The sequence below is a fragment of the Phaethon aethereus genome (genome assembly GCF_964289735.1).
Source record: "Phaethon aethereus genome assembly, chromosome: 6".
NCBI classification, from domain to species: Eukaryota; Metazoa; Chordata; class Aves; order Phaethontiformes; family Phaethontidae; genus Phaethon; species Phaethon aethereus.
This window is the reverse complement of record NC_138580.1, coordinates 29,606,571-29,633,423: the sequence shown is the minus strand read 5'-3', so window position 1 is coordinate 29,633,423 and position 26,853 is coordinate 29,606,571. Positions and strand designations below refer to the sequence as shown.

Here is a 26,853-nt window from a genome sequence, read left to right as displayed (position 1 = left end):
CAGTACGTAATGAACAAATCTAAGTATTGCAACACCTCTTTAAATAGTTGTGGAGACACTAACATCAGAAACAGAGAGCAAGAGTCAGTTCATAAAGACATGCCAGACCTGTGTTCTTGTAGCAAGAAGTCTCAAAATCTATTACAGCAGCAGTGAGGCAAAAGGTTCGAAAGAAAAAGTATATAGCTAACAGAACCATTATTGGCCTCATCTTCTGAAAACTGAGTGAGATTGGTTTCTTCAGAGACTTTTCACTTAACTTTGGATTTTTTTAATATACCCCTTAGGCTGAGTTATTTACTGCTTCACCATCTACAGTTCTGCATAAAGAACACAGGGGGTGGTGGGGTGGGGGGGGAAATCTTTCTAGTGCATATTTGCAGGCCAGGTTCCAACAGCACTTGAAATAGTCACTTACTTTCCCTGACCCAGCTCAAGAGAAGAAAGAAACTTGACTTGGGGTATGAAGGAGGGGAAGCAAAGTGAAGACAGGATTAAGGCATTTCAACAGCAAAAGATGTCTGGATGCTTTTTGGATAAATTAAGCAGTTCCTTCCACTAAAAAAAAACCACTCCCACTTCACAAAAGAAAACCCCCACTATCAGCAGATATCGCTCACTTTACAAGCTTTTCTCAATCTGTAACACTTTGGAGTAGGCAGTTGTATATAAAACTGCTTATCACTTCCATTAAAATCTTACATTAATTACATAGGAAAAAGAGACAACAGGAGACCCAAAATTATTAGTTAATTTTAATTATTATCCTGCACAGTCACTTCAGAAAAAGGGAAAGCATTTTCTGAATAAATTTTTCCTTTCAAAAACTCAACTGCATCTTTATTTGTCATTTCCTGAAACTTCTTGTTCAGGACCTGGAAGAAAGGAAAAGGAAAGGGTACGTTAGTTACATTGTTTTTAGCAAACTACCCTGGTCCACAAACCAAGCATTCAGTGATGGGAAGGCCATAGGGAGTCACTGCATTTTGAAAACAAGTTGACTTGAATCATTCATTCTATAAAAATCAGGGCAATAAGCCAAAGTCACGTAGGTACAAAGCAATTCAGTGGCTTGATTTTTTTTCCCCCCTGAACTATGTTTATATTTATTTCACTGAAAATGATAAGTAGTAGCTTATCTTTTAGAGTTCCTCGGTCCTTTCTCTAGTGACACCACCACTACCTTCTAAGTACAGATGATATACAATTACCACTGTGGAGAAGGCTCACCATTCCCTACAAGGCCTGTTCTACCAAACAAACACACTCATCACTGTGCTGATAACAGCACCAAAACAGCATAACTGGACTCTTCTTACCAGAATCACATGATAACCCAGTTTATTTAGATGCCGCTTCTTCATTGCCAGCTTCCCTTGGGGGTGCGTTGTACCCACACAGAAGGCAGACAGTGGAACAAAGAGAAAAGCCAATCTACAATCAAGAAGAGCAGGGAAGACTCCATTGTACAAATGCAGAGTAAGCATTTTTAAGACAATGATTCAATCATGTCCTTTAACAGTGCAGAATATATAGCTGTCTTTATGGTAGGCAAAATATCAGGACTGCACAAATGTCATTATCCTTTTCCTTCTCCAGAGCTAAGTAATTTACACCCGCTCTTTTTCCATGAGCTTCACACAAGTACTAGCATCTACCCAAACACCTACGGCAGAATTAAGTCCTTAGATCTCCACTTCTTCTACAATGACAAGGAAATAGATAATTCAAAATTCTACACTATTTTGACAGCTTCTGCATTTACTTTGCTCCTTTGCTAATATTCAGAATCAGTTACTTCCTGACATAAAAACCCACTTTGAAGGGTGAGGAAAGCTGAATGCCTTGGAAGCCTGACAGTGAGTTTCTGTTACACAATTCACTAGCTCTCCTTTTCCCAAAAAGCAAACTATACAAAATACAGTGCTGTGCAGTGATCCAGCACGTAAATGTTCAGTATTACCCAATTCTACTTAAGTGTTCTTTAAATGATACATGTCCCACTTCAGTTACTGAGAGGTCATTCTTCTACACAAGATTAAATCAATCACCTGAAATGTGGACATGATGATCCTTTTTATTTAAATTATATTTCAGCAGCTGAATTAATTGCCATAACATACCATTGAGAGGCACATTTTAGAGACTTCAAGAGAATAACTGAATGTTTAACTGGACACACAAATACTTGGAATTTTAAAACCCGTAAGCAGCAACTTTGTGGAAGGGATATCAGTCATACTTCCAAACATGTATTTACAAAAGTATCAGATTACTGTGATGTTTCCTGCCTCTTTCTCTGAAATGTTGTTTTAGCCTCTGTTAGAAGGCGGCAGTGAGCTGGATGAGTTGCTGCTCTGAACTGATATAGCAATTTTTGTGTATTTCAGTGAGCACAAATAACTAAGTTAGCTTTTGCTTCTGCAAATCGTCAACCAAAGAAGTAACTGGATGGAATACATACAAATAAAACTAGCCTGCTATAAAAAATACGCAGTCAAAAAAGACACCTTTGAACACTTGAGTCAGCATGATCATCTGTTGCAGCTATTGGGAGCACTTTCTTTCTGTCTGAATCCATTCTGATTTCAAAATCTGAAAACAAAACAACAAAACATTTAACACTGAAAGAGGTTACAATTAATGTTTTCAATACAATGTTTTCAAATGAACAGCTCATTTGAAAAAATTGATAGACACCATCACTGCTCTGTTTCTAATTACTGTTCTCTAATAATTTACATATTACTGATGGCTTTTCCGTCCCTGCAACCAATATAAACAGCTATAGCTTGCACATCTCCAGAAAAAAACACATTTGCTTTTGGAAACTGTAGATATAACTTCATGGGAGTGAAATCATAGTTTAAAGAAACTAGTCTTGATCTCAATCTGTCGTACCTAGTCAGATTTTCCTGTAATCCGATTCCTCATTAGAAATACTTAGGAAGAAAATTATTACAAATACGGAAAAATTGGTAAGCTGGGTGGCTGGCAAAAAAATAAGCAATATCAAAATATAAAAGAAACCAACTATTATGAAACAATCACCTGTCAAAGAAGGTCATATCCCATTTGATAAATGAAAGTAGGACCCAAACCTTAACCAGAGCTTCAGAGAAGAAACAAGTCAGAGAACAAAAGGCGGCTGCTGTTTGTCTTTGTTTCTAATGTGATTTAGTAGTAACATGTCAACTCTCTAAAACAGTTGGCCATATTGGATTTATATACAATTAACATCTGCTTGGTAATGCTTAACAAAAAGTCCAAAGCAGTTTTGTGAATAAGAGCAATCATAAAGTTTTAGTAAACTGACTTTAACACTTTAACAGAAGCATCCTAGAAAGTAACTTTGGTTCACCAATCAAGGACATCATCTGTTAAAATACTGTGTTTTCAAAGTGTTATACTTTTAATCACTTGCACCCTGAACAAATTTGTTACCACCTTATTATTTTGGAAATTATAAATCTACATTAAAAAGAATATGACAGTAATTTGACTTCATACCAATATGATATTTATATGGCAGCTGAACATTTTGCCGAAACATGTTCTCGTCTCCCAGAAGTTCTATCAGTGCCTCCCGAGCCTTTCTGAGATTAAAAGATACTAATGAGGAGAAATCCTCAGTCAGCACAAATGCAGGCTTTGTGAAGGAAGGGCTATCGAGTTCCATACATGCTTTCACACAGCGAAGCATCATTTCCTTTTGTTCTTTGTAAAGATCACCTGAAAAAGGATACAAAAAATATTACATCCAATGTATCATTCCACAGAATCTTTCATTTTATTATCATTTATAGTTTGTTCTGGCAGAGCAAATGAATTTCAATGTAAGAATCAAAACCCAATTGTTTTTTTCACTGAATGTTATTGAGTATCTTCAATATATTGCTAAATATACACCATCAATTCACTAATTATAATATTAAAGTCTACAGCTGGGACCTGCCCATTTATCCAGTCTTTCCCCTCTACTGTACACAGCTCTGTGCATGCAATCAATTATTACAGGAGCCTTAAGGAGAATATGGAATGAGAGAGCAGGTATAAAAAACATTTACAAAATCCAGACAACTAGAAGGCTATTTATAAAACAAAAAAGGGGTATCAGACTTGGCTGTAATTTTGAAACCGTACTTCAAGAATACTAAGCTGCACAACCTCTAAGTGTTACAGCTTTACAGCTTTCAGGTTCAGTCATAGCAGGCTCAACAGCAAGACACAGTGTTTTACTCTACACTGAATTTCTGCTCCACTGAACTACTCTACTGGCTTTAGAGAATTGTAATGTGGAAACCAAATTCTACTACAACCCATTCCAAGTTCCTCATTATAACTCAGAGCAGTCAAAAAAACCCTTTTACTCATGATTCCAGGTACTAAAGTTGGTTTACAAAGGCTAAGACTTCCTGTGTCTTTAAAAGTGCCTGAATATTTGTCAAAGATAGAACCCCTGGCTCTTACACATTTCTACCATTTCCACAAATCTCGTATTCACCTCTCTCCATGTGCACACCTACTGTTAAACTGTTGCCACCATGGGGCCCAAGACAATAAGCCTGATGCCCTAGCGCAGAAACAGATCACTTAGCTCACCATCACTACGTTAGCTTTGTCTTGAGTACTTCAAATTTAATATTAATCATGTTCGCATTCTTTAATTTCTCAACTTTTAACACAATTACAACAAATTATGTACGGAGGCAGACTACCCCTTTTAAAATAAGAACATGACAAAGTAAGGCCTGACCTGACAGTAGAAGTTCATCCCTGCTGTCCTTTTGCAGCAGCTCATCAAGTGCACGATGAGGAAGATATCCTAAGATGCAGAGTGAATACACTGCTTTCAGCAGGTCTGTGTTGGAAATCTGAGGGAGGTACTTATTCAAGCAGCTATGAAGAGTCTCAAAAAACCTTGTCCAAAAGCAGAAGAAAAGTATCTAAATACACAAATAAGGCTATATAGGTTTCAAACAAAAATACAAGTTAGAAATCTTTATTAACTTGCATAATCATATGTTATATAATCTAACATTAGCTTTTGGTACAGCTACCTATCAACAGATTTAGTAGCCTGGTCAATCTAGAACCAAGGTCTCCATTTTCAATTACAGAGAAAAAAAGTAAAAAGACACAGCAAATTTACCTTACTGATTAATAAAACAGGATTATGAACTCTTTCACAACTGAAATCAAATACTTGTTGCCATACATTACTCTATAATGACTACATAATGTATTATCAGGAATTCTAAATGAAAACCTACAGGTGGTTTTGGCCTCTGGGAACATAGTTGAGTCGTGAATACACTCGGAGAACAATCAAAAGGTTTTTCAAGTTGAGGAACTCAGGGTCTTCTGTCAGCTTCTCAGCAAAAAGATCCATCAGCTCACTAGGCTGAAAACCAAGTGTCTCGAAGGCAGAAAGAAACAGGATAATCTAAAAGAAAAGATTTTATGAGGTCAAGAAAGCCAGTAAAGTGGATCCTACCTGTTGATTTAATAATAGGTACTTTTAATGAAAGCCAATTTTTCAAACCGTAACACCCCTTTCATTTCTTATGTCTTTATTCATCAGTAAATAGAAGAGCATTTTAAAAATTTAACTGTATCAACTTCATCAGATTGGTATTCCTAAAAAATCTGTTCTTCAAAGACCAAACAAAAACATGAAGAAAGGCAAAATGGAAAGCACCAGATATTCTACTAGTACCACTATAAATTGTGTGGTCTTAAACTCACCTGTCTTTTGTCCCAAAGGCAGGCAGTAGAATTAACATAGTCTGCTAATGTTGAAAACAGTTTTACATTACGGTACTGGAGATTGTAACAAGCTTCCAGAATGAGAATTAACTGCCGAAATGGAGCATCATGGACATTCTCTGTAACAGAGGAGCAAAATAGGACAAATGATACAAAGCAATGGGAGCTATTGGTCAGAGCCATTGTGGGAACAGTTTGGCTACGGGATGGAGGAGGGAAAAAAAAAATCAGATAAGGAACTGTGGAACAGGCCAAGACTAGCTAGGCAAAGTCAGCTGAGCTAAAACACATGAAGAAACTGAGAGGTAGAAGAAACCAAAATGAGTCAGGATCAAACTAGAAGGGATAAATCAGCAAAAGGGGAGAAATTAACAAAAGAAGCAAGAAGATTGTGTTCCCAGAACATCTTCTGTTCCAGGATTCTTGATTTTCAGCATCTCCCTGCACTCAGCACGGAAACTCTCAGGCTAGCCCCTGTAGTACTGACTGAAACTTTGGGCTGTCCACCATGTCAGCTGAGGGAGTAACAAAGAGGTGGAGCTAACGCTCCTCATTAATCAGGTATTAGCACATGATGAAATTTACAATTTTTTTCCCATTTGGCTTTACAAAATGGCAAGAAACCACAAATATGAGTCTATGTCTAAAAAGCACTAAAGGCTGTCAAGCACTAAAGAATTAGTGTATGCCAAATTGGAAAATATGGAACCATAACGTAACCCCCTGGCATATAAGCATGATGACACAGATTTGAGTGCTCGATGACAACAGACTTCTGCACAAGACTGCTGCTTCATCTGCCACACAAGATGGACCGACTCCTGAGATGAAAAAGATTAAGTACTGAAGAACAGAGCTCTCTCCTGATCATCCCACTTCGTTTGCTGCAATGAGGGGCACACATATCATGAAATACAGTGACTGCAAGAGAAAAGAGCATAGTCACAGTAGTAGGATCAGCACCCATCAAAACTAGACTTTATCTTTTCCTCTGCCAGAGGACTCAAGAGGATAGCAGGAAAATAACTGAATTTGACTCCTCTGAGTTGTGCTCAGTGATTTTCCAGGCTGAGCATAACTGAGCACTGTTATGTCATTTCTTGAAGTGCTGAGTGCTGACAACTGTGATTGAAGCCAATGAGAGCCTTACATCAAATAAAGGGATTTGTAATGCTAGGTATTCTTAAAGAAAACAGGCTAAGGGAGTCTCATATTACTAGACATTTTGACCTTAATCTCTCTCGCCTGCATAATTAGAAAATTAGTATCACCACTGGGTCACTCCCTTGCTGCTGCAAAAATTAACTCAGTAAGTACCTATGAAGTACACAGTTACTACAATGCTGGTCAGGTCCCCAGATATAGGAGTGTGGGAGACCTTTTCCCAGCAACAGCACAGGACCTGGAAAACCTCATGAAGAATTCCTTTGCCCCATGGGCCCCAAAAAGTGCCCCTCTCTCCTCTTCCTATTCCATCTCCAGCCTCTGATAGGTGTCATTTCTGTCCAGAAATTAATCACTTTGTCCCTGGAGCATCATTTGCACGATGTGCAGCATGTAAGTCCTGAGAACATGCACTAAAAAATGCAGAAAAAAATACTGAGCAGCTGCTCACTCTGTGTGTGCCATCTAGCCTGCGTACTGACTGTGGTGAAAAGTCCTATGGGAGAAGCCAGTATGTGTAATTAAAGACCATGTCGTAACACATCTGAACAACCAGGACAAATAAAGGCTGTACAACAAGCCCAAACACTCCTGGTTTATTTATGTTAAGAATGCTATTTTGCTATCTTAAGTTTTTTTTAGACGCAAATTCATATGTATTTTAAGTGTGAATCAATACATACTGACCATGTAAACTTAAGAAATGTATTGTAAAGGTATGGAAAGAGGTGAAAGCTTTAGCTTTCATTTAATTTTTTTCTGGGCTGCAGCATGATATCAGTTATTAAGCAGCATTCAATAATTAAATCCAATTAATCAGGGAAACATTATGTTCCCTTTAGTTTATGAACAAATCACATTAAGCCCCCAACCCATCCTGTAAGATGTCCACTTCCAATTCAGATTTGTTTTAAAAGTTTATCTGAAATGTATTTTTTCTTGCTAAAATTCAATTCTTTTTCTTAAATTCAGCATACAGAAAAATGCAAAGAAAAATACATAATTCAGGTAAATGTTAAGAAGGGCAGAGTTGACAAGAGCTATTTGCTTTCATTATTGATCAGTAATTTTCTGCCTTGCTGCTTGTCAGATGGCTCCACATTACTATAATATCCTGTAAAACAAAGATGTTTCCTGAGTTTTAAAGGAAAACAGAAAAGGGAGATGACACAATAATTAGCAAGAATTTGGTATAAGGAAGGGAAATTTAATAAACATATTTTTTTCTTACCCTGGATCATTTTACTGCAGGCGTTCAGGATTGGAATGGAACAATAATTCATTGCAACAAGAGCCAAAAACACACGCAGAGCATTCGGGAAAGTCAGATGGTCTATCTCTTTCAAAACTGCCATCTAAAGTGAATTAGAGTTTGTTAAATCCTTCATTCTTCAGATGCATTATCACTGCTTTGTGGTGAAGGCATTTTCACCAAAACCTTCCCAAATTCCTTAGCCCATTCAGAATTACGTGAAAGAAAAAGGAGCAACAAACAGAAAAAGCATAAAGTAACTACTCTCAATTTCTTAATACGCAATTATAGCAGAACAAGTGCTCTAGAAGCACATCACTATGCCAGTTCCCAGCAATTTGCCTTTATATGTTTTTTTAAAAGAAAGAAGTCTCAGTAAAGCTCATTTCCAAATACTGTGAATATGTATCTTCTACCAACTCTTTAAAAAGTAGCAGAAGTAAAATTGTCACAGTTGACTTACTTAATAGTACTCCAATGACTGTTTTGGATGCGCGTGAAAGCTGTAAGCCTTCAAAGTGATCCAACGGCACACCAAGTGGCATATCTTTAATACAAACACCCAGCTACAGATGTGGACTGAGGCACAAAAGGTCAGCTCTGATGCCACAAAAGAGACTTCATTTATCAAAGCAGTAATTAGATTGATATAAATGACATTAAAAATGAGACTACAAAGTATATTGGCTATTAAAATGCAATATTCTTACTGTATGCATATCAAAGGTTAAATACAAAATGTGTCTACAATAGAAATTACACAGTATTAAAAATAGCACCCTGTAGGCTCAGAAAATTAAGAGCTCCCTTCAGTTAACAAACAGAATTATTACTTTCCTCTCAGTTCCGTATTCTACCACATCTTCAGCCAGTTTCTCACCATCTTGTAAAAACTGGTACCTTTACAATTTACTTATACCTAACACATTGCATGAGCCCCCTGCACTGCTCTATTCTTGCCCAGTTTCCCATCAGTAGTATCCTCCCACACTTCCTCATGAATGCTATTACAAACTCTGACCTCAGAGCCCTTCAGCTATACGATGAATATGCTAGCAGGCCCTGTTTGAAAAAAATGTCTTTAACGGGATGAAACACAGTATGCCGTGACATAAAACCTATAGCCTGCTCACAAGTACTGTATTTCCCAGGGGACCTTTCAGATACACAGAAATATAGGGCCATGAGCTAGGTGAGTTCTCCTGGTATCTCACTCACATCGGTCCTCTAGACCTGTACCATTATTAGACACAGCATCATCACAGGATAGTTTTTTGCCTTCTCGTCTTCCAGCCACAAGCTAGGCAAGGGAATCAGGAACAGCCTGTAAGTTCTTCTGTGAAATACCACATGGCTAACCCAAACAAGAGGTGAGGGCACTGCTATTTTACTGCCTCAATTCCTTCTGTACCATCTCCACTGCTTTCTGCACCCTTTCATGGTGGGTTATTCCCAGCCTCCAAATTTAAGTTCTTCCTGCAGAAATAGCTGACTATGATTCACATAGCAAATTCAGTTAACCTTTTTTTTATCTTTGAGTGTCTGGAAAGAACCATACACAATTTATAAACAACACAAAAGCACAGGCTTTGTGGAAGTGAAAATGAGCCTCCAACTAAATTTACCTCTAATTTCTTTTTCAGAAAGACTGGAGCATCTTTTCCCATGCATTTCATGAGGTTTTGCAGTATAAAGATGTCTCTGATACCCGGAATGCGCTGCTCCACCAGTAATCTGATGAAGAAACATACACAAGGCCTTAAGCTAGGGAGAGCAACTGTTTAATAGAGCTTTCCTCATTTCAGCAGAAACAGGTAAGTACCCCCATTCTCCCTCACGAATATACTCCCAAGTCAAAGCTGTAATTCCCTGTTCCCTTCCCACCTCCTTTTTTGCAAGGCTGGCATAACTCTACATGATGTAGCTGCAGCACAGATAGTTTGCACATGGAAATAATTATATATGCTTTCTTAATGTTATCCTGATAGATGAGTGTTGTTGCTGACACATAAACAGCAAGGACATCTGACCAGACTGCACATGTGACTGTTAAGTGACTGAGTGCTGTTAAGTCTCGAGGAATTAAGTCCCTTCTACAAAAAAAAAAAAAAACCCTGCACATTTTTATCACAGAATCACCTATGTCCAGGCAAGTTCTGAAACAGCTAGGAAACTTGGGGACAGATGCTGACAACAACTTGGCGCAAGTGAGGAAAAAAACCAAACAAGCAGTGCTGTGGGCTGCAAGAACAGAAGGTGGTATCGTAACACAGAGGGATCACAAGCACAAGATCACAGAATCACAGAATCATTAAGGTTGGAAAAGACCTTTAAGATCATCAAGTCCAACCACCAACCCAACACCACCATGCCCACTAAACCATGTCCTGAAGTACCATGTCTACACGTTTTTTGAACACTTCCAGTGATGGTGACTCCACCACCTCCCTGGACAGCCTGTTCCAATGCCTGACCACTCTCTCAGTAAAGAAATTTTTCCTGATACCTAGTCTCATGGGACTGAGCAGATTGGTTACCCACATAAATCTCATTGGCGCAGAAGAAAACCACTACGGCCAGAGAAGTTATTCTGATAAAGCGCTACGCAGAAGGCATTGCTGCACGCACACAGTCTAAACTTGTCTTCATCTTAATTTTTTCCTACTAAATTAAAAGAAAATATTCCTGTCTGTTAAACAGCACTTTTCATCATGATGAATCAAAATACTTCATAAAAATAAGCTACTCTCATTGCCTCCTTTCTACACACAGGTAAAACAGAGGCATAGATATGCAAAGTGACTTGATGAACATCACAAAAAAACCACAGTGGTGGAGCTCCAGTCAGAATATGAATCCCCTGCAGAGCAGTCCAGCACCCTATGCCATCAGAAGCCTTTCTGCCTGAAACTGCAAATGCCGAAAATCAGTGTCTTGTACAGCTGTTCACTCATGTGATTATTAAGGTCCTAAAACCACAGTATGTCTTTTATGCACAGACATTCCCTCCATGATTTCCAAAATACATATATTCAAACATTTAAATATGAAGAACATGTGAAAAATATATTTTTCTCACTGTAATCCAGCTTGAAGAGCGCTCACATTCTTGTCTTTATCCATCCCTGCTAAAGTGGTTGCCAAAACTGAGATACATCGGTTATCAAGTTGATTGAGCTTCTCCTGTTGAAGAGTTTTCACAATGTCAGATTACTTCAGACCAGTAAATGTTTCAGAAAAGAAAAACTGAACACTCTTAAATCTGGACCTGCTGTCTTCTCTTTGCCCCCAGAAGTCAATTCATAAGCTTTAATTCTGCAGTGACCTACAAGGTCTCGTTATCAGTCAAATTTAGTTGATTTGAAAAGGGTAATGAATTTTGAGACTTCTCTCCATTAAATATGTTTGAAATCAGGCAGTGGTTTCAAAAGTTAAGGAAATTAGAAGTACACACAAATTAACTGTGGGAGCCCTGTTTCCATGCAACGTCAGACTAAACCAGCAATGTAACCCAACTCTCTACGATGTTGTACAGCCTCCCAGAAGTCGCCCGAGGTTTCAGCCCAAACTTAGAAGAGGGATTTTGATACTTACTTGGCACACTCTCACCAAAGTCTGAACTAGGAGAGTGTTCTGAGGAACACCGAGATTCACCACGGCATGCAGACTGAACACCAGGTCACGCCGCATCATCCTTCTGGAGTCCCGCAACAGCTGCTGACAAAGCTTGACAAAAGCTGGGTGCTCAAAGATCAGCTGCTTCTCGTAGCGCTGCTGGTCTTCAGAGAGGTTTTTGAAGAGCCTCCATAGTGTAGTTAAACAATTTGTGAAGTGCTTAATGGAAACAGCAGACTCTGAAACCAAGTCCAGTACATCGCAAGGACAGGTACAATTATGGAGACTATTAAAGAATGGTTCACTATGATCCATTACATTCTTCACTTTGAAGCTCCCAGAATCATCCAATTTTTCAAGTTCCAAGGAGCTTTGGGGAGCCTGCTCACTCACCAAAGCCTCTGTACTCTTCTCTGGTTGTATTTTAGCACCTGTGCTAACAACATCTGTATTTTGAGATAGAAATCGAAGAGATGATCCATGAAGAGAAGGACAAATATTTAAAAATAATTTCCTGAAGTTCACATTTTCCAGGGCATCCCTGTATCTCCCAATCCATAAAATGTGTTTTCTTGTTGTGGCTGAAGATTTGGGAGTGAGCACAAAATTGCACCTATGCATGCATCTAACAGTATTTAACAAATAACTTATTTTATTATTCATGTTTGCTAATTTCTCATTAATAGATTTGAAATACCAACTCAAAGTAAGGGATCCGGTGAAATTCTACCAGTGGACACAGTCAGGGAGAAACTGCGCAAGATCACTTATCTGTAAAAACAATTGAAAAGTATGGATTAGTCACCAGACTTTCAATTCCTAAAGTTTCAATTGCCAAACCTATGCACAACTTTTACAGGAAAAAAAGAAAAGCTTTCAAAAAAGATCCTTGGAAAAAGGATTTGCAGAGGGACTTTTATTGGGTCTTCTACATTTTAGTCAAACATCTCAACACAAGGCTAACTCATCCTGGGTGTCAACTCTTTTCCCTTTTTGATGTTTTAACCAAAAACGATGCCAGGAGAGAGTCTTTTCCGAACTGACGTTTCTGCATGCAGACGCGTCTCCTGACAGGGCTCTGATGGGTCACTGCCAACCGTCTGCTCCCATTAACGGAACCCTGCCCGGCTGCGGGCACAAAGAGCCTGTCCCACCCAACAGCCTGTTCCAGCCTCCCTGCCGCCACCACACGGGCGAGCCACCAGCCCGGCGACCGCGGCAAACCCGCGGACACACTCCCAGGGCCGGGGGCACGCACCAAGCGGGGCGAGGCCTCTCGGTGCAGGCTCGCCTTCTGCAGGCGCTGGGAACGCTGCCCAGTGGGTACGGTACCAGCGGGGTAGGCCCGCGGCCCGGCGCCAAGGGGACAAAGGCCTTTCAGGGGCTCCGCACCGGCGCGGAACACCCAGGCGCAACGGCAGGGGATCCGGCCGGACCGGGCCAAGCCGTGGCATGCCATGCCGACCGCTGCCCGCCTCAGCCGCGCCGGGAAGGGACAGGCGGGTCGCGCAGCAGACCCTCGCCACGGTAGCTGTTACCTCGCACGCGGCGGCGCCATGACCCCCGAGCCCGCCTCTCCGCGAGCTCTCGGCGGGCCTCGCGAGAGGGACGGCGCGGGCCGAGGGACAAACCGCCGTGGCGCGCGGCGCGTTGCTGTGCAACGCCGAAGCGACCGTTGGAGGGTGCCACGCGCATGGCCAAGTTTGTGCTGGCGGGTGAGGCACCGCGGGGGTCGCCGGGGCACCGAGCGTGGGGCGGCCGCCGGCGGCAGTCTGCCTGTGCTTGTGGTGGCTGCTCGCCTGCGCAGGCTTTGTAACCTGCCGGTTTTTTAGTCTTGAGAGCGGTGTTTGTACGGCACCCTGCCTCAGCCGTTTCCGAGTCAGCCTTCTCCCCTTATCCCGTCGGCGAGGCTTCTGCCCCCCTTTGCTGCTGGCCCTCCTCGCGATGGCCTCCTCAGCCCCTTAAACGTTGGCTGAAGAGGCTGTTCCACCTCCGAAATGATCTTCTCTTTGCTGGCTCATATGCTTGTCCTTTTACTTCCTGGGAACTCACAGGATGGTGGTTACATAAGAGTTTTTTTAATTGGAACAATTAAAAAACATTTGGCTGGTTAAGCCCTTATCAGTCAATGTAACAAAATCCTCCATTTGTGGTGTTGTCGTTGTGTTCACAGGTAAGGCAAACTGCCCTTACTATGCCAAAGCTGAACTCCTGGCTGAATATCTCCAGGCCAACTTGCCAGACTTCAGGATTCACAAGATCACTCAGCACCCTGACAAATGGGAGGTAAGGATTGTAAATCAAATCATTGGTAGATGCCCCAATGCTCTACAAAGCAACAAAACAAAAGTATGTCTCTTTTTTTCTCTGTATTGGTGTGTTGATATGTGGATAGCGGTGCTGCAGAAGCAGCTTTCGCTATGAGACCCAGCCAGAGGAAAGGTTTGAATGTTATGAGAGACTGGCATTCTCGTGAGGCTTACCACAGAAGATGGGCACAAAATGTGGGCCAGCCTAAAGCTGTGTTTTATCAGGAAGAAGTACAAGCTTATTAGTTTTTTATTACGTATAAATGGCTGCTCAGCCTGTAAATCTTTTGCATATACTTTCAGAGCTGTTACTTGTCAAGAGTATTTCTGGCATTCAAGGGCTCTGAATTGTAATGGAAGAATGAAATTAAACCTCACATATTTGTCTACAATGTGGATAGGCCTTTCTGAGTACTGCTGTAGACTTTTTGCCATGTCTACACTGCAGTCCCTATAAGGAACTGAAAAAACCCCAGTATTACTTCATGACATAGACAGTACTATGATGTTTATTAGCTCTTATATTTTGCTTGACACCCCAACTCAAACATTTAACTGAATAGTAATTAACCTCTGCAGTCTATTTACCTTCTGTGGCTAAATAGGTATTCTCAGATTACTTGCTGCTTCACAGCATTGCTATCTTCAGTACCACTACTACAACTGAGCAAAATTGCAGCAGTAAATTCAAGCAGAACTAAGACCTTTTGCTCTTTTGCTGAGGTATCACAGTGTACCACCATGCCTTGCTTTGTGTTACTCCCTCATTTTGCACATATGTGAGTATGTGGGTAAGTTGTGAAGCACCTTGCAATTATGTATTGAGAGGAGGTAATAAGAATGTTTATAGCTGTAACATTTAAGTGTTATCAAATGTGAAAAGTATTAAAACTTTTTAGCGGGGATGTTTACATTAGCAGTGGCTTCATGACATTTGTGAAACGAACGGATGGGAACACAGACGATCTCCTATCATTTGGAGAGAACTGTTGGACCGTGGAGGGAAGGGTCTGCTTCTGGGAGGAATTAATGATTTTCTGGAATATACTCAGGTAATGATCTGCTTTTAATACTCTAAACCCATATTTTACATTTTCTTATAACATTGTTGTTCTTTATTGCTCCTTCAAATGTAAAATAAAGCTGTCCTTTCTAATGTTACCTTGCTGTCCTTGGGTTGTCATTTGATGAGAGATCATCCTTTTTGTTCTTAGCACTATTACGGCGTCACCTCAATGATGTTGAGTGAGGAAATGTTAAACATTGCCGAGGAGAACTTGCAGGCGCATGTTGAAATTGAAAAAGAGGAGGAAGAGATTAAAAGTCTTATCAAGCCTTTGCAGATCTGGATCACCAGGTGAGAGTAAAAAGAATATCCATGAAATTTCACTCCGCTTCAGAAGAATGCACTTTTTCCTATCACATATAACAGGTGTAACCATCTGAAGTTATACATGAATACCTGTAATTTGCTGATTTGAATTACATTTTGTGCCCCTCACTATGAGCATTCAGTATATAATTTAGAAATTATTTCTGCTTTTGTTACATTTGCACCACTTTAAGTGAGGGATGTGAACAGGCAGCATTTAGACCCCAGATCACCTTAGGGAAAAGCAAGTATTTACAAAATAAGCTAGGAATTTTGTAGTGCAAGTATTTTGCATTAAATATTTTTGGAAATAGTTAAATAAATAAAGAGTCTCTTGCAGTTCTAGCTTTAGAAATTTCCGTATATCTGATAGTTCTAACAGAGCACCTTAAAAAAACCGTGGTTCTTTAAAGACACCAATTTTTAAGTGACAGTATCGACTGAAATGTATAGGATGGAAGAACCTTCAAATGAAAGGAGGACCCAACCATTTTAGTTTTTAACCTGTTAAAATGACAGAAAGAGCTATAAAGGATCCAAGCTGATGGTTTATTTAAACATAAACAAATACAAAATAAAGATCTTTGTATTTATGTAATACTTCCAAACAAGCAGTGGTTAGTTCTTAACTATATTTTTTTTATATCCTTATCTTATCAGTGCATCAGCTCCAATCTCTTATCAGCTGATCCCTCTTTTGGCAAATGGAGAAGTGTTTGGGATGACAACAGAAGTCAGTATCCATTTGCTTGACACTGTCCAGTTTAAGGAAGTTCTTTGTGGTATTGTAATGGAAGCTGAAGACATGGCGTTCCCACTCCTTCGCAGTATTTCACAGCACACTGAAATAGATGAGGCTTTTATTCAAGCTGATATTATCATTGTTCTTGATGATGTCCTCTTAAACCATGAAGTCCAGTCCCTTGAGAACTACATCAGAGAAGTGAGTGAGATCTGTCAAGTGTATGCTCCCCTGATTGAGAAGAATGCCAAGAGTGAGGTCAGAGTAATTTCATCGGGAAAAACCTTTGTAAATCTTAAGGCAATGATGATTATGACATACGGCCCATCCATTAAACCTGAAAATGTCATTGCCATTGCAGCATCCTGGGAAAGTGCAGCTAAAGCCATGCTGGCCAGGAAGCTGAATATGAACACAGCAGGTGAATATTTATTTGTCTCATAGCATTTGGGGAATTCAGTGGATGGGCACCTTTGAGAGCATGTATTTCATTGCAGAACACAGTTGATGTGCGTACAGAAATGCAAGTGCTGCCATTCTTTGCACTTACTGCTATCTGGATCTGTGCGTGATCCCATGAATGTCAGTTCTTTTGCTAACTCTTGGATGTGGCCTTGCCATTCTGGTGTGTATTTCATGATGAAAATATACTAAGAAACACTGAGCTGTGTTGTGGGTCATGAAATAGAACTTCAAGACTGCATTTGCGCTCTGCAGTGTATTGTTAGTTTGGAGACACACAAAACTAGCAGTGAATAAACAGGACAACATACTTCTGTGCAGGTAATGAGAGTATAGTAGAACTGTGTTGTAGTATTATTCCTGGGTTAATTAACTTTCTTTCTCAGGTCAGTTGTTATAGCTTGGTCATATTTGCACGGTTCTGCACTGCATAGCAAAGGTGTGCTCCAACAGCCTGCTCAGCATCAGGATTCTTTCAATGTTGCAGGGGTAGGAACTGATCATCAATGACAAGTCTAGATATTTTGGAGCCTAATAAATTAGAAAAGTAAGTTAATAGGCTGAATAGCCTATCAGCAGGTTAATTGAGAAATTCCTTTTGCACCAAAGCAGGTAGATTTTTTTAAAGAATTCTTTTTTATTGTTAGGCATTCTATATTTCTGTGTACAGGATTTTAAAGGGAACATTGCTGTTTGTTTGCAATGTGATTTGTTCTATTTTTTTAACAGCTAAGTATTTACTAGGCTTTGTCTATTATGTACAATAACAATATAAATTAAAGTTCCTTTTTCAGCTTGTGATGGGGTTTCATATGTTATAGAGAACCTTGTTGCATTTTTCAGATAAAATAATTTCTGCTATCAAGGCAGGACACTGAACTGAAGAATAATTCATCTTGAAAGGGACTTCTGAAGGTCATCTAGTCCAGCCTACACTGTGAAAGTGTCTGTGTCTTCATTAACCTATGTATTTTCCTCTGTTCCAGGAGTTAAAGATGTGATTGTTTGGGGCAATATTACTGGCTGTAACTACATTGATTTGTCACATGCAAAACTTTATGGATATGACTGTGCTATTTGGGGCCCAGCTAATTTTCCACGTCCTTTGTTAAATATGATTTATGATAGGTACAGTACAGATTTTTTTTTTTTAAAGTAAAACTAAATAACTGCTTTTAATCCATGTTTTTCTGAACTGTTTAGTAAACAGCAAGGAAGGTTTTTGTTTTCAAGATTTGTCTTTACTGACTAGCACTCTACATAAAGGAAAACTCAGGTTGAAGTACTTAGTCTGCAAAAGAAGTAGAGTAGTTCCTAGGGCTATACATAGTTCTAACTCTCACCAACTTTGTAACTATATTTTCCTATATATTAAGTGTGTTTCTGTTCTATCAGATCATGAGCAGCCTATAAGAAGTAATGAAAGTCCAGATAGTGACTTAGATGTCTAGTATGCATGAAGAAACTTTGAAATAATATGAAACATATATCCGCATCTTCAACTACCTGAATTCCATTGAACGTATGGCCTGAGCACACTAGTGTTGTCAGTTTCCCAAAATAGACCATTTGTTAACATATGTAGAAAAGATACCTGGCAGCTAGATAGCTTCTTGGGGAAAGAGAAGTAGAAGAGAAAGGATGGGTGCAGTGAGAGGGCAGCAGATGTGACATAGACTGGCTATATGGAGCTCCCACTCTGGTCTAAACCTAGCATTTACTGGACAGCAGACATTTCTCTTATTCTATACTTGTACTGCACCTAGCACAGGGGAATTTTGGTTCATGGCTGTGTTCTTACTTGAGATGGTAATACATATTAATAGTAACAACAAGAACAACAACAACAACAATAATAATAATAGAGTAAATGACCTAACTTTCATAGATAAGTAGTGCTTGTTGTTATCTTTTGAGCCACTTTTTGTTAGACCCTATTTTTTCTGTCTTTGAGTGCCTTGCCTTCAGCAGTGAAGTCTGAACGAGTTTCAACTGTTTTCTTCCCTCAGGTTTAGTTCTTTTTTTCTCTAGAAAAATACTCTTCCTGCAGTTGTCTTAGTTTTTTCTTCCTTCTCCCACCCTTTTTTTTTGTTCGTAGCAAATGGATCCATTCAGAATTTCTATCTGCACAGAGTTCACTGAGTTCCCGGGTCTGTCATTGTGTAGGAATGTTACCTGCTCATGCGGTAGCCACTGTGCTAAGATACTGGTATCACGACTCTCCTCCTGGGGAGATTGTTTCTGTGGGAATACTTAGTAAAGGTAAATCTATTTTTGCTTCACATATTCTCTTGTGGCTTTCCCCAGTATGTGTAATGATATTTTTTTACTCAAGATTTTAAATTTAATAAAAACTTTTAAAAGAAATCATGATATAATGGGAGGCTAAGAATTTGTTTCAGCATAAGAACGTCTAAATCTAAGCAATTTTGCTCTCCTGAACTTGTGATTAGATACTCACTTCTTACAAGCATTTCTTAGATTAATATTGCCTTGTTGCAGAATGTCTTGTAGTGTTTTAGTTTAAATGCTTTCCTGGTGTATGTGTTTTGTGCAAGGACTCTTTATAGTTCTTAGAGCCTAAGCTATAAAAGCATGTTCTTGTGTAGTTATGTGGACCAATAAATGGAACGTTTCACAACAGCCATTTAATCTTTGTATGAAATAAAAAAAATATTTTTCCCCCCTTTTAAGATGTAAAATTATTACAGCAATTGTGTTACAGCACAGGAAAGACATGGAGCTGTTGGAGCAGGTCAAGAGGAGGCCACAAAAATGCTCAGAGGGATGAAACACCTCCGCTGTGAGGACAGGCTGAGAGCATTGGGGTTGTTCAGCCTGGAGAAGAGCAGGCTTTGGGCACACCTAATTGCAACCTTCCAGTACTTAAAGGGGGCTTATAAGAAAGATGGGGACAGACTTTTTAGCAGGGCCTATTGCAATAGGGCAAGGGGTAACAGTTTTAAACTAAAAGAGGGCAGATTTAGACTAGATATAAGGAAGAATTTTTTTTACAATGAGAGTGGTGAAACACTGGAACAGGTGCCCAGACCCATCCCTGGAAACATTCAAGGTTAAGTTGGATGGGACTCTGGACAACCTGCTCTAGTTGAAGATGTCCCTGCTTATAGCAGGGGGGTTGGACTAGATGGCCTTAAAAGGTCCCTTCCAACCTAAACTATTCTATGATTTATGTACACCTAACTAAAATATAAAGTTACAGTAGAAAGAGAACACTTTAGTCCTTGAACTGTACACTAAAAAAGGCAGTCTCCATTTATACTAAGATCTTACAGTTGCAGATTTCTGCAAGTCTGTAGGACTTGATCTTGACACCTGTGAGGATGTATTTTTTAACCAGAAATCTGTTTGGGTCATTTTTTCCCTCTTCTTCAGGTCAGTTTTGCATTCCTGAAGGAATTGTCTTCTCTATGCCAGTCAAGTTCCAGAATGGTAACTGGGAAGTCATGACAGAATTAGAAATTAATGAAACAACCCAAGAAATTCTGGGACGCTTAGCCCATGAGCTGATTCAGGTGATGATTTCTTGCATCTAATAAATAGTATGCCCATTCTGCCACCTATGGGTACGTTGCAATATAACTTTGAATACTGAGACTTACCTAAATGTTAGACGTACAAATCACACACATGCGCTTATGCATGATAAATACCAGGTATTTCTAAGTGTAAGGTAGTATTTATATATTGAAATGAACAGACGATGGTTCTTTTGTCCAAAAAGGAGGTGATAAAACAAGTTTACCTATGTAAGTGTAGAATTTGCACCCCCAAGTTCTGCAGGCTTTGTGCAAACCAGAAATATTAGCTTTAATTTAATGTTTCTATGTTCTGTGCTACTGATGTTGATTTTGCTTGTGTGGTATTCATAGTAGTTCTATGCCAGGAGACGTATCTTTTGGGATCCTTACGGCTGTGACTCTGCATGAGTAAAGGCCAGATTTTACTAGAATTAAGGATTTTTCAGAAAATACAAAGTTAGTAAGCAGTAATTTCATCATGAACTTCTTGTCACCTAGTAAGACAAAAAGAGTTTAATTTGACTAAATATTAAAATACTAAGAAGACTGTTCCCAAACTCTACATTCTAGCCTCAGTCAGATTTTGTGATCTTCAGTCATACTATTAACATGTAAGGATTATTTTATTTTCACATATTTTGGAAATTACAATGGATGAAAAGAATGGATGATATTAAAACTGCTTTTTTTTTCCCATTCAGGAAAAGCTTATTGCACTAAAGGAAATAAAAGAAATGCATCCCTATGGAGCTGATAAAATCACTAGTAAAAAATATTTGCGTCAAGGTGGGTTTTTCTCCCCATAAAAGATGAGATCAAGATTTAAGTGAGAATTTAAGTAATGGATTCTTATTTTATGTCCCTTTCATTTAAAATGGATATAAAATCCTTCAGGAAGGAATATAGTGCTTGTCCAATGTCTCCTGACCATGCCTGGGCCCTGCATGGTAGCAACCTTGTTTTGATAAGTTTCTATTGTGTCATTCACAGATCACACATATAAAAGCCGAGCATAAATAATACATTTAGCATGACACAATTATCTTAAGTTATTGGTAAAAATAAAATCTTTTTAACCAAAGTGACTATTATTAGAAAAGCACTTTCACCTTATGTCCTACTGTATGTTTTTGAAGCTATTCTTTACTATACTATTCTTTACTATCTAGAAATTTTGAGTTGAATTTCCAACAGAGAAAAAAATACTGTAAATTGGAACTCAAACTTTTAATTTTTCTGTTTGTTACAGTACTTAACAGTTAATTCAGTATCTTTAGTCTATAAGACAGTCAGAAGAACAGACGGTTGAGACACCCAGAGACAGTAGGCTAAAAAAAAGATATATTCCTACTTTCTATAGAGAAAGCAATCTCAGTAAGTTGCAGCCACATCTGCCAATTCTGACAATTACAATAGATGAAAGGTCTTTTAAAGATCCCTACATTATAAATTATTAAGCCATTTCCCTTTGTTAATGACACACCAAGTTTATCATGACTTAATTTTTTAAACTGCACAATGATATGAGACATTTCAACTAAAAGTCTATAGAACAACTCTAACATCCCTTCCTAATATTCAGGAGCATTCTGCAGCATTCTGTGCTGCTTTTCCTACCTGTTTTGCTTTTCAAGTTCTCTGTCCTCTTAAGGTTATATAAAGGAAAGAAGAATCATTCATCAAAATAAGAACAGATGAACTTTAAAGCATGTTTTATTTTTGTTTTCTCACTTTTTGCCTATTTACATGTTCTGAAATCCCTGCACTTTCCCAACGTTCTAGCCATTTCTTTCTACTTTTAAGTCCTACAGGCCTTTTCCCTACTTAGTTTTCTTTCTCCCTTCGTTCAAATTCTTTCCAGCACTTTTATATCAGCACTTACCATACTATGAGCTGTTCTTCTGCCTTAAGGGCAGGCTGAAGAATGGGGAAACTATTTGGGGCTTGATGCCTAGGGCCTTTAGTGAGCACATAAGCCTTTTGGTTATCCATGTTTGTTTCTCACGAAAGTACTACAGACACAATAATATTTTCTTGGTAAATGCAGAGTTTAATTGTTCCACCAATCATGACCTTGATTAGCCCAGAGAGGAGATTCCTGATGAGATAAGAGTGTCCTTCCCTGTCTGCTCTCTACTTGTATGGCACTGGTTTTCTGTAGAGCTGTCCCATTCCTTCTGTGGCTGCTTTAAATGCTAAGCAGGGGGCCTTTCCACTGCTAGCAGCTAACTGCTTAGTTGTGGCCTACTCTTTGTGACATTAGTATCAGGTGCTGTACTGTTCAAGTATTAATGAAGTGCCCTATTTATGTCCTTGCCTGTGTAAGTATTTGAGGATGTTGGCAAAAATATGTACTGTTTTTACTTTTTTCACAGAGTTTGAAACCTTGCCTACTGGCTCATTTTAGCCAGAGTTGTCTGGAGGAGAAAATGCTGAGAATTCTCATACTAAAACAATGTTTCCATTGCTCAAAAGAGCAGACTACAAAGAAAGGCTAAACATTGTCGTAGCTTTTACAGTATCTTCCTCATCAAAAACCTGGAAGCCTGTAGGCAGAAAAATATTTCAAAACGAGTGTGAGTATAACATTCTTAATCTGGAGACAAACACAAAATTCCTACTGACTTTAATGAGTCTAGGATTTCATTTACATCTAACCGCCTGTTTCTTCAGACCAATAAACTGTTTCAAATACATTGTTTAATGTCTAAAACATTCGTATTATGAAATTTTTGAGTAAGATTGTTACACACAGAGTAGCAGTTTTATAACTCCAAATCCTTGGTTCTGATGTAATGAAACACAGCACTTGTGTAAGAATATATATTCTTAGACAAAATTGATTTCTAACACAAAAATTTAAGTGCATACATCTCCTTAGTGACAACATAATTTTGTCTCCATGTTTTTTATTTATTTCATGAGTTTCATAAGGATTACTCATATGTTTTAAGTCAAACATGCACTTAATTAAGTCCTTGCCTACAAAGGATTGTTGAGGAACTACTTCCACTTGCATGTCTGTGGTATCTTAAAAGATGGAGACTGTGTTAAATGAAATATTATTGTACTCACTAATTTTTTTATCTGATGTGAGTGTTTAAAGCAAAATAAAAAGTTTCCTGTTCTTTGAATCAGATAAATATAGTTGGAATAAATTCATTATTTCTGTTCAAGTGGAGGTTCAAACTCTGAACACGGGTAGATTTCTTATATGAGGAAACCGAAAGGAGTTTATTTGTTACTTATTAGCTCATGTGGACAGAATGAGGAGAGGTGTCTCACTGGTCTTAGAAAGAGGAGCTCAGAAAGCTGAGGTATCACAAGGGAGTTGGAAGAGTGTGGTGAAATGTGAAATCACCCATGTGAAATGTATATGGGAGAAGCAACATTTACAGGAACTGAGATATTGTTGCAAGTATCTTCATGGAAGAGTTCACATGGGAGTTGTAGAAGCAGGTGTTGTAAAAAGTCTTGAAGAAAGTCGTTAGGAATCATTCATTTCATGAGGAAGTGGTCTGCAGGGAATTAGTTTCTAGTAGTGTATGCACAGAAAATTGGCTGAGTCTCGAGGAGCATCTGGAGGCAAATGTCTCAGGAGAGCATAGCAGGGAAGAATGCTACCAGTAGTCTTTACAAACTACCTGGTTTATTCCATAGCTCCTTCTCCAAGACAGGAGAGGAAAAGTTAGCTTCTCTAATGTGTATTTACTTTTTTTTTTCCTATATGGAATATGATTTGTCAGTCTTTCACTCTTTGAATTCTTTTATTTTACTGTGGAGATAGTAGTTCAAACAGATTGCAATTCAAGCACCGACACTACACAGCTGTTAATGAGAAGGAAATCAACTGTTTTTGCAATATATAAGCAGGCTTAGCACATTTCTGAGTCACTACCTGAAAACTACAGGCAAAGAATTTCTTCTTAGAGGTTGTGAGGAGAATGACAAAAAAATGTCTTGGATGTCTCTTGTATCCTAAGTTATTCTAATTAGATTTGCCTAGTGGCCTGCAGGGAAATTCAGGTCTTTCTTCATGGAAGCATAATAGAATGGAAAAGTTTCTTTTCCTAGCTTTCGCTTAGGAGAGAAAGAAAGAATAAAAATAATAGAAAAGCTAAAATATGGTAACATAGTCAAGGTTGGTTACAGTTGTAACACAGTGATTGACTTAGTCATCACTAAGTTTGGGTTTTCCATAAGTAGTAAGTAATTTCTGGTACACATTTTCTCACAAGTTACTGAGTAATACTATGTATGCAGGATATTCATGGCATTAATGAATCCTACTGCCTGGTGTGTTAGAGTAACTGTTGAAAAATTTATGAAAAAGGGCTTTAGGATAAATGTATGTGTCTTACAAATGTTACATATATTCTGCATAAACCCTAACATTTGGGTGTAGTGAAGAATATGTAAGCTTTCTGGTTGGTCTGAACAATTCTTATTCTAGGACTTTACCACTAGGACTTACTATTTTTCCTCTGTGCAGTTGCACCAACTGTTACAGCACACTGTGCTTTCTGCATTATTGTGCTAGCTTCCACCTCATTTTCAGTCTCTATAGCAACACTGTTTCTCAGCAACTGGGAGATGCTTAGTAAAGGCCCCTCAATTTAGAAATACTGCACTCCAACCGTAAGAAAAAATTGCTTTGAAACAAAGGTCAAAGAAGTTTTATCTTTAATAATTCAGGATATTTATTACTAATTAATTAGTGTTCTCTGTTTTGACTGCTTAGACAATTACCTGATACTTTGATCTAGGCCTTTGCTAGGCATTTGTTGTGAACTGCATTCATTTAAAAACAAAACCTTTAGAACTGTGTCTTGAAGTCAACTTTTAAGTGCTATAAAACTACTGGACTTCTCTCGCAGTGTTGTCTGACTTCTGGGCCTTTAGTAAGTAGCTGAGAGCAAGGTAAGTGCTGTTACTGTATTTAAAAGGAGAAAATAATTTCAGCCTTTGAACACAAAATATAGAATGTTTTCACCCTTCACAGGAAACAAAAGTAATTATAGTTTATTTTATGCATATTTAAAATGTTGATCGTATGTTGTCTGATTTCAGAAGAAGGAAGGCCTCTCTGATCAAGTCAAATTGATCGTTAGGGAGATTTCTGCCTTACTTGATCTGGCTGGTCTTTCTCTGTACTTTAACTTAATTCTGTAGCATGCTTAAAAATGCATTTTATGTCCTAAAGTACATATTCTGAGAACCTGTATGGGCAAATAAAATACGTATAAGTAATCAAATGTTACTTTTCTTGCACATTCCAGTAGGATTCAAGAATAAGTCTACTCTTGTTCTGCACATGAGAGTACTTGTGTTAATGGGGTCAAGGTTTATTATTGTAAAAGTTTATTTCCTGTATGTTTGTAATTAACTTTAAAATTCTTGTTTTGTGGAAGCGGTTTTAATTATTAACAAAGGGCACATACAGCTGAAATACAACACACTGACTGAAATAGTGTATTCGATGAGCAGAGTTAGTTCAGATTTGATGGCAGGCAGATACTGCTTCTATTTTCATATTATATTCATTATAAAGAAGATGTGCTAACACTGAAGTAGATCCTGTTCATTTCAGCCAAGCACTCCTACTGCAGTGAAAATCCGGACTCTCCATGGAGTTCTGTGTATAAAAATGTAGACTGTACATATGTTAATAACGCCTTTCATAACTTTTTGGAGGGAGGGTTCATGGGTATGATGTTATGATGTTGCACAATGACAGCCAGTTTGGTAAAATACATAAACACATACTTAACTTTGAGACCATGAATACCCTAGTAAAAGTGTATAGTATGTTTATCCATGTGGGTAATTTAAAGGTTAGACATTGTGCCGTAGCGGATAGAGAGCTTGTCACCTAACAGTAGGTATCAAGTGCTAATAGATTATGCATGCTGTATAACCCAGCAAAGTCAGTGGATCTGTTCTTATCTGAGTGAGCAAATTCTAATAAGTGAGTTTGAATTTAAGTGAATTTAACCTGTGTATTTTTACATTCATATTCTTGCTTTATTTTATGTACCTTTGGTGGAGAGAAAAAAAGGAGGAAAACATGAGGCAAGCTGTGTGTTTGTAAGTCTGTTTTTTAGGTTGCTACTAAACACTTAGGTTTAATTTGTTGCTTAGAATCTTGTGATTTCATTGATTTCCCTACATTGACTTTTCTGTCGAGCTATGCAGAGGCATATACTACTGCACCTATTTTAAAAGTAATTGTATAAGCAAAGTTACATGCCTATGTAAATGTTGGGCAGAACTGCAGTCTTGCAGAACCCAGGGTTGACTCCAAGGTCTAAACCTTAGTAAGGAAGAAAATAGAAGAATAATGAAAAAGAAACAGTGATACTTCTTTCAAAGAAGGACTTCAATAAAAATTGTGGCATTGTAGTCTTTAATGAAGAAGTGATTAAAGCAAGTCTGTATCACATAATTTTTAGTACTTGTAGGTTATTTAGAGACTGAAACACAAAGTTGCAGCTTTCACCAATTAAAATGGTGAGTATATTTATGGTAGACTCAATAATTATAGATCACTGAATATTTATGCTTCATAATTGGCCAGTGTTCTGTCACATTTATGACAAATGATCAATGATTCTGGGAAAATGTAA

At 38.4% G+C, this 26,853-nt stretch overlaps 2 protein-coding genes across 2 annotated transcripts; one reads left to right on the top strand and one right to left on the bottom strand.

Moving 5' to 3' along the window:
* Nucleotides 1-755: 755 nt before the first annotated feature.
* On the bottom strand, nucleotides 756-12,463 carry FASTKD2 (FAST kinase domains 2; the record flags this gene model as incomplete). The annotated part of the gene is made up of 11 exons (XM_082001352.1): nucleotides 756-875; nucleotides 1,320-1,434; nucleotides 2,511-2,595; nucleotides 3,511-3,732; nucleotides 4,757-4,920; nucleotides 5,274-5,446; nucleotides 5,749-5,888; nucleotides 8,165-8,288; nucleotides 9,811-9,919; nucleotides 11,265-11,368; nucleotides 11,780-12,463. 11 exons carry the CDS (start codon nucleotides 12,461-12,463, stop codon nucleotides 756-758), a joined length of 2,040 nt encoding a protein of 679 aa, XP_081857478.1.
* Nucleotides 12,464-13,493: 1,030 nt separating this feature from the next.
* MDH1B (malate dehydrogenase 1B) lies at nucleotides 13,494-22,634 on the top strand (the record flags this gene model as incomplete). Its single annotated transcript, XM_082001566.1, has 10 exons — nucleotides 13,494-13,515; nucleotides 13,974-14,086; nucleotides 15,027-15,161; nucleotides 15,324-15,466; nucleotides 16,142-16,644; nucleotides 17,672-17,813; nucleotides 18,784-18,947; nucleotides 20,082-20,221; nucleotides 20,929-21,013; nucleotides 22,603-22,634. The coding sequence occupies 10 exons, from the start codon at nucleotides 13,494-13,496 to the stop codon at nucleotides 22,632-22,634; spliced, it is 1,479 nt and encodes a 492-aa protein (XP_081857692.1).
* Between the last annotated feature and the right edge of the window lie 4,219 nt (nucleotides 22,635-26,853).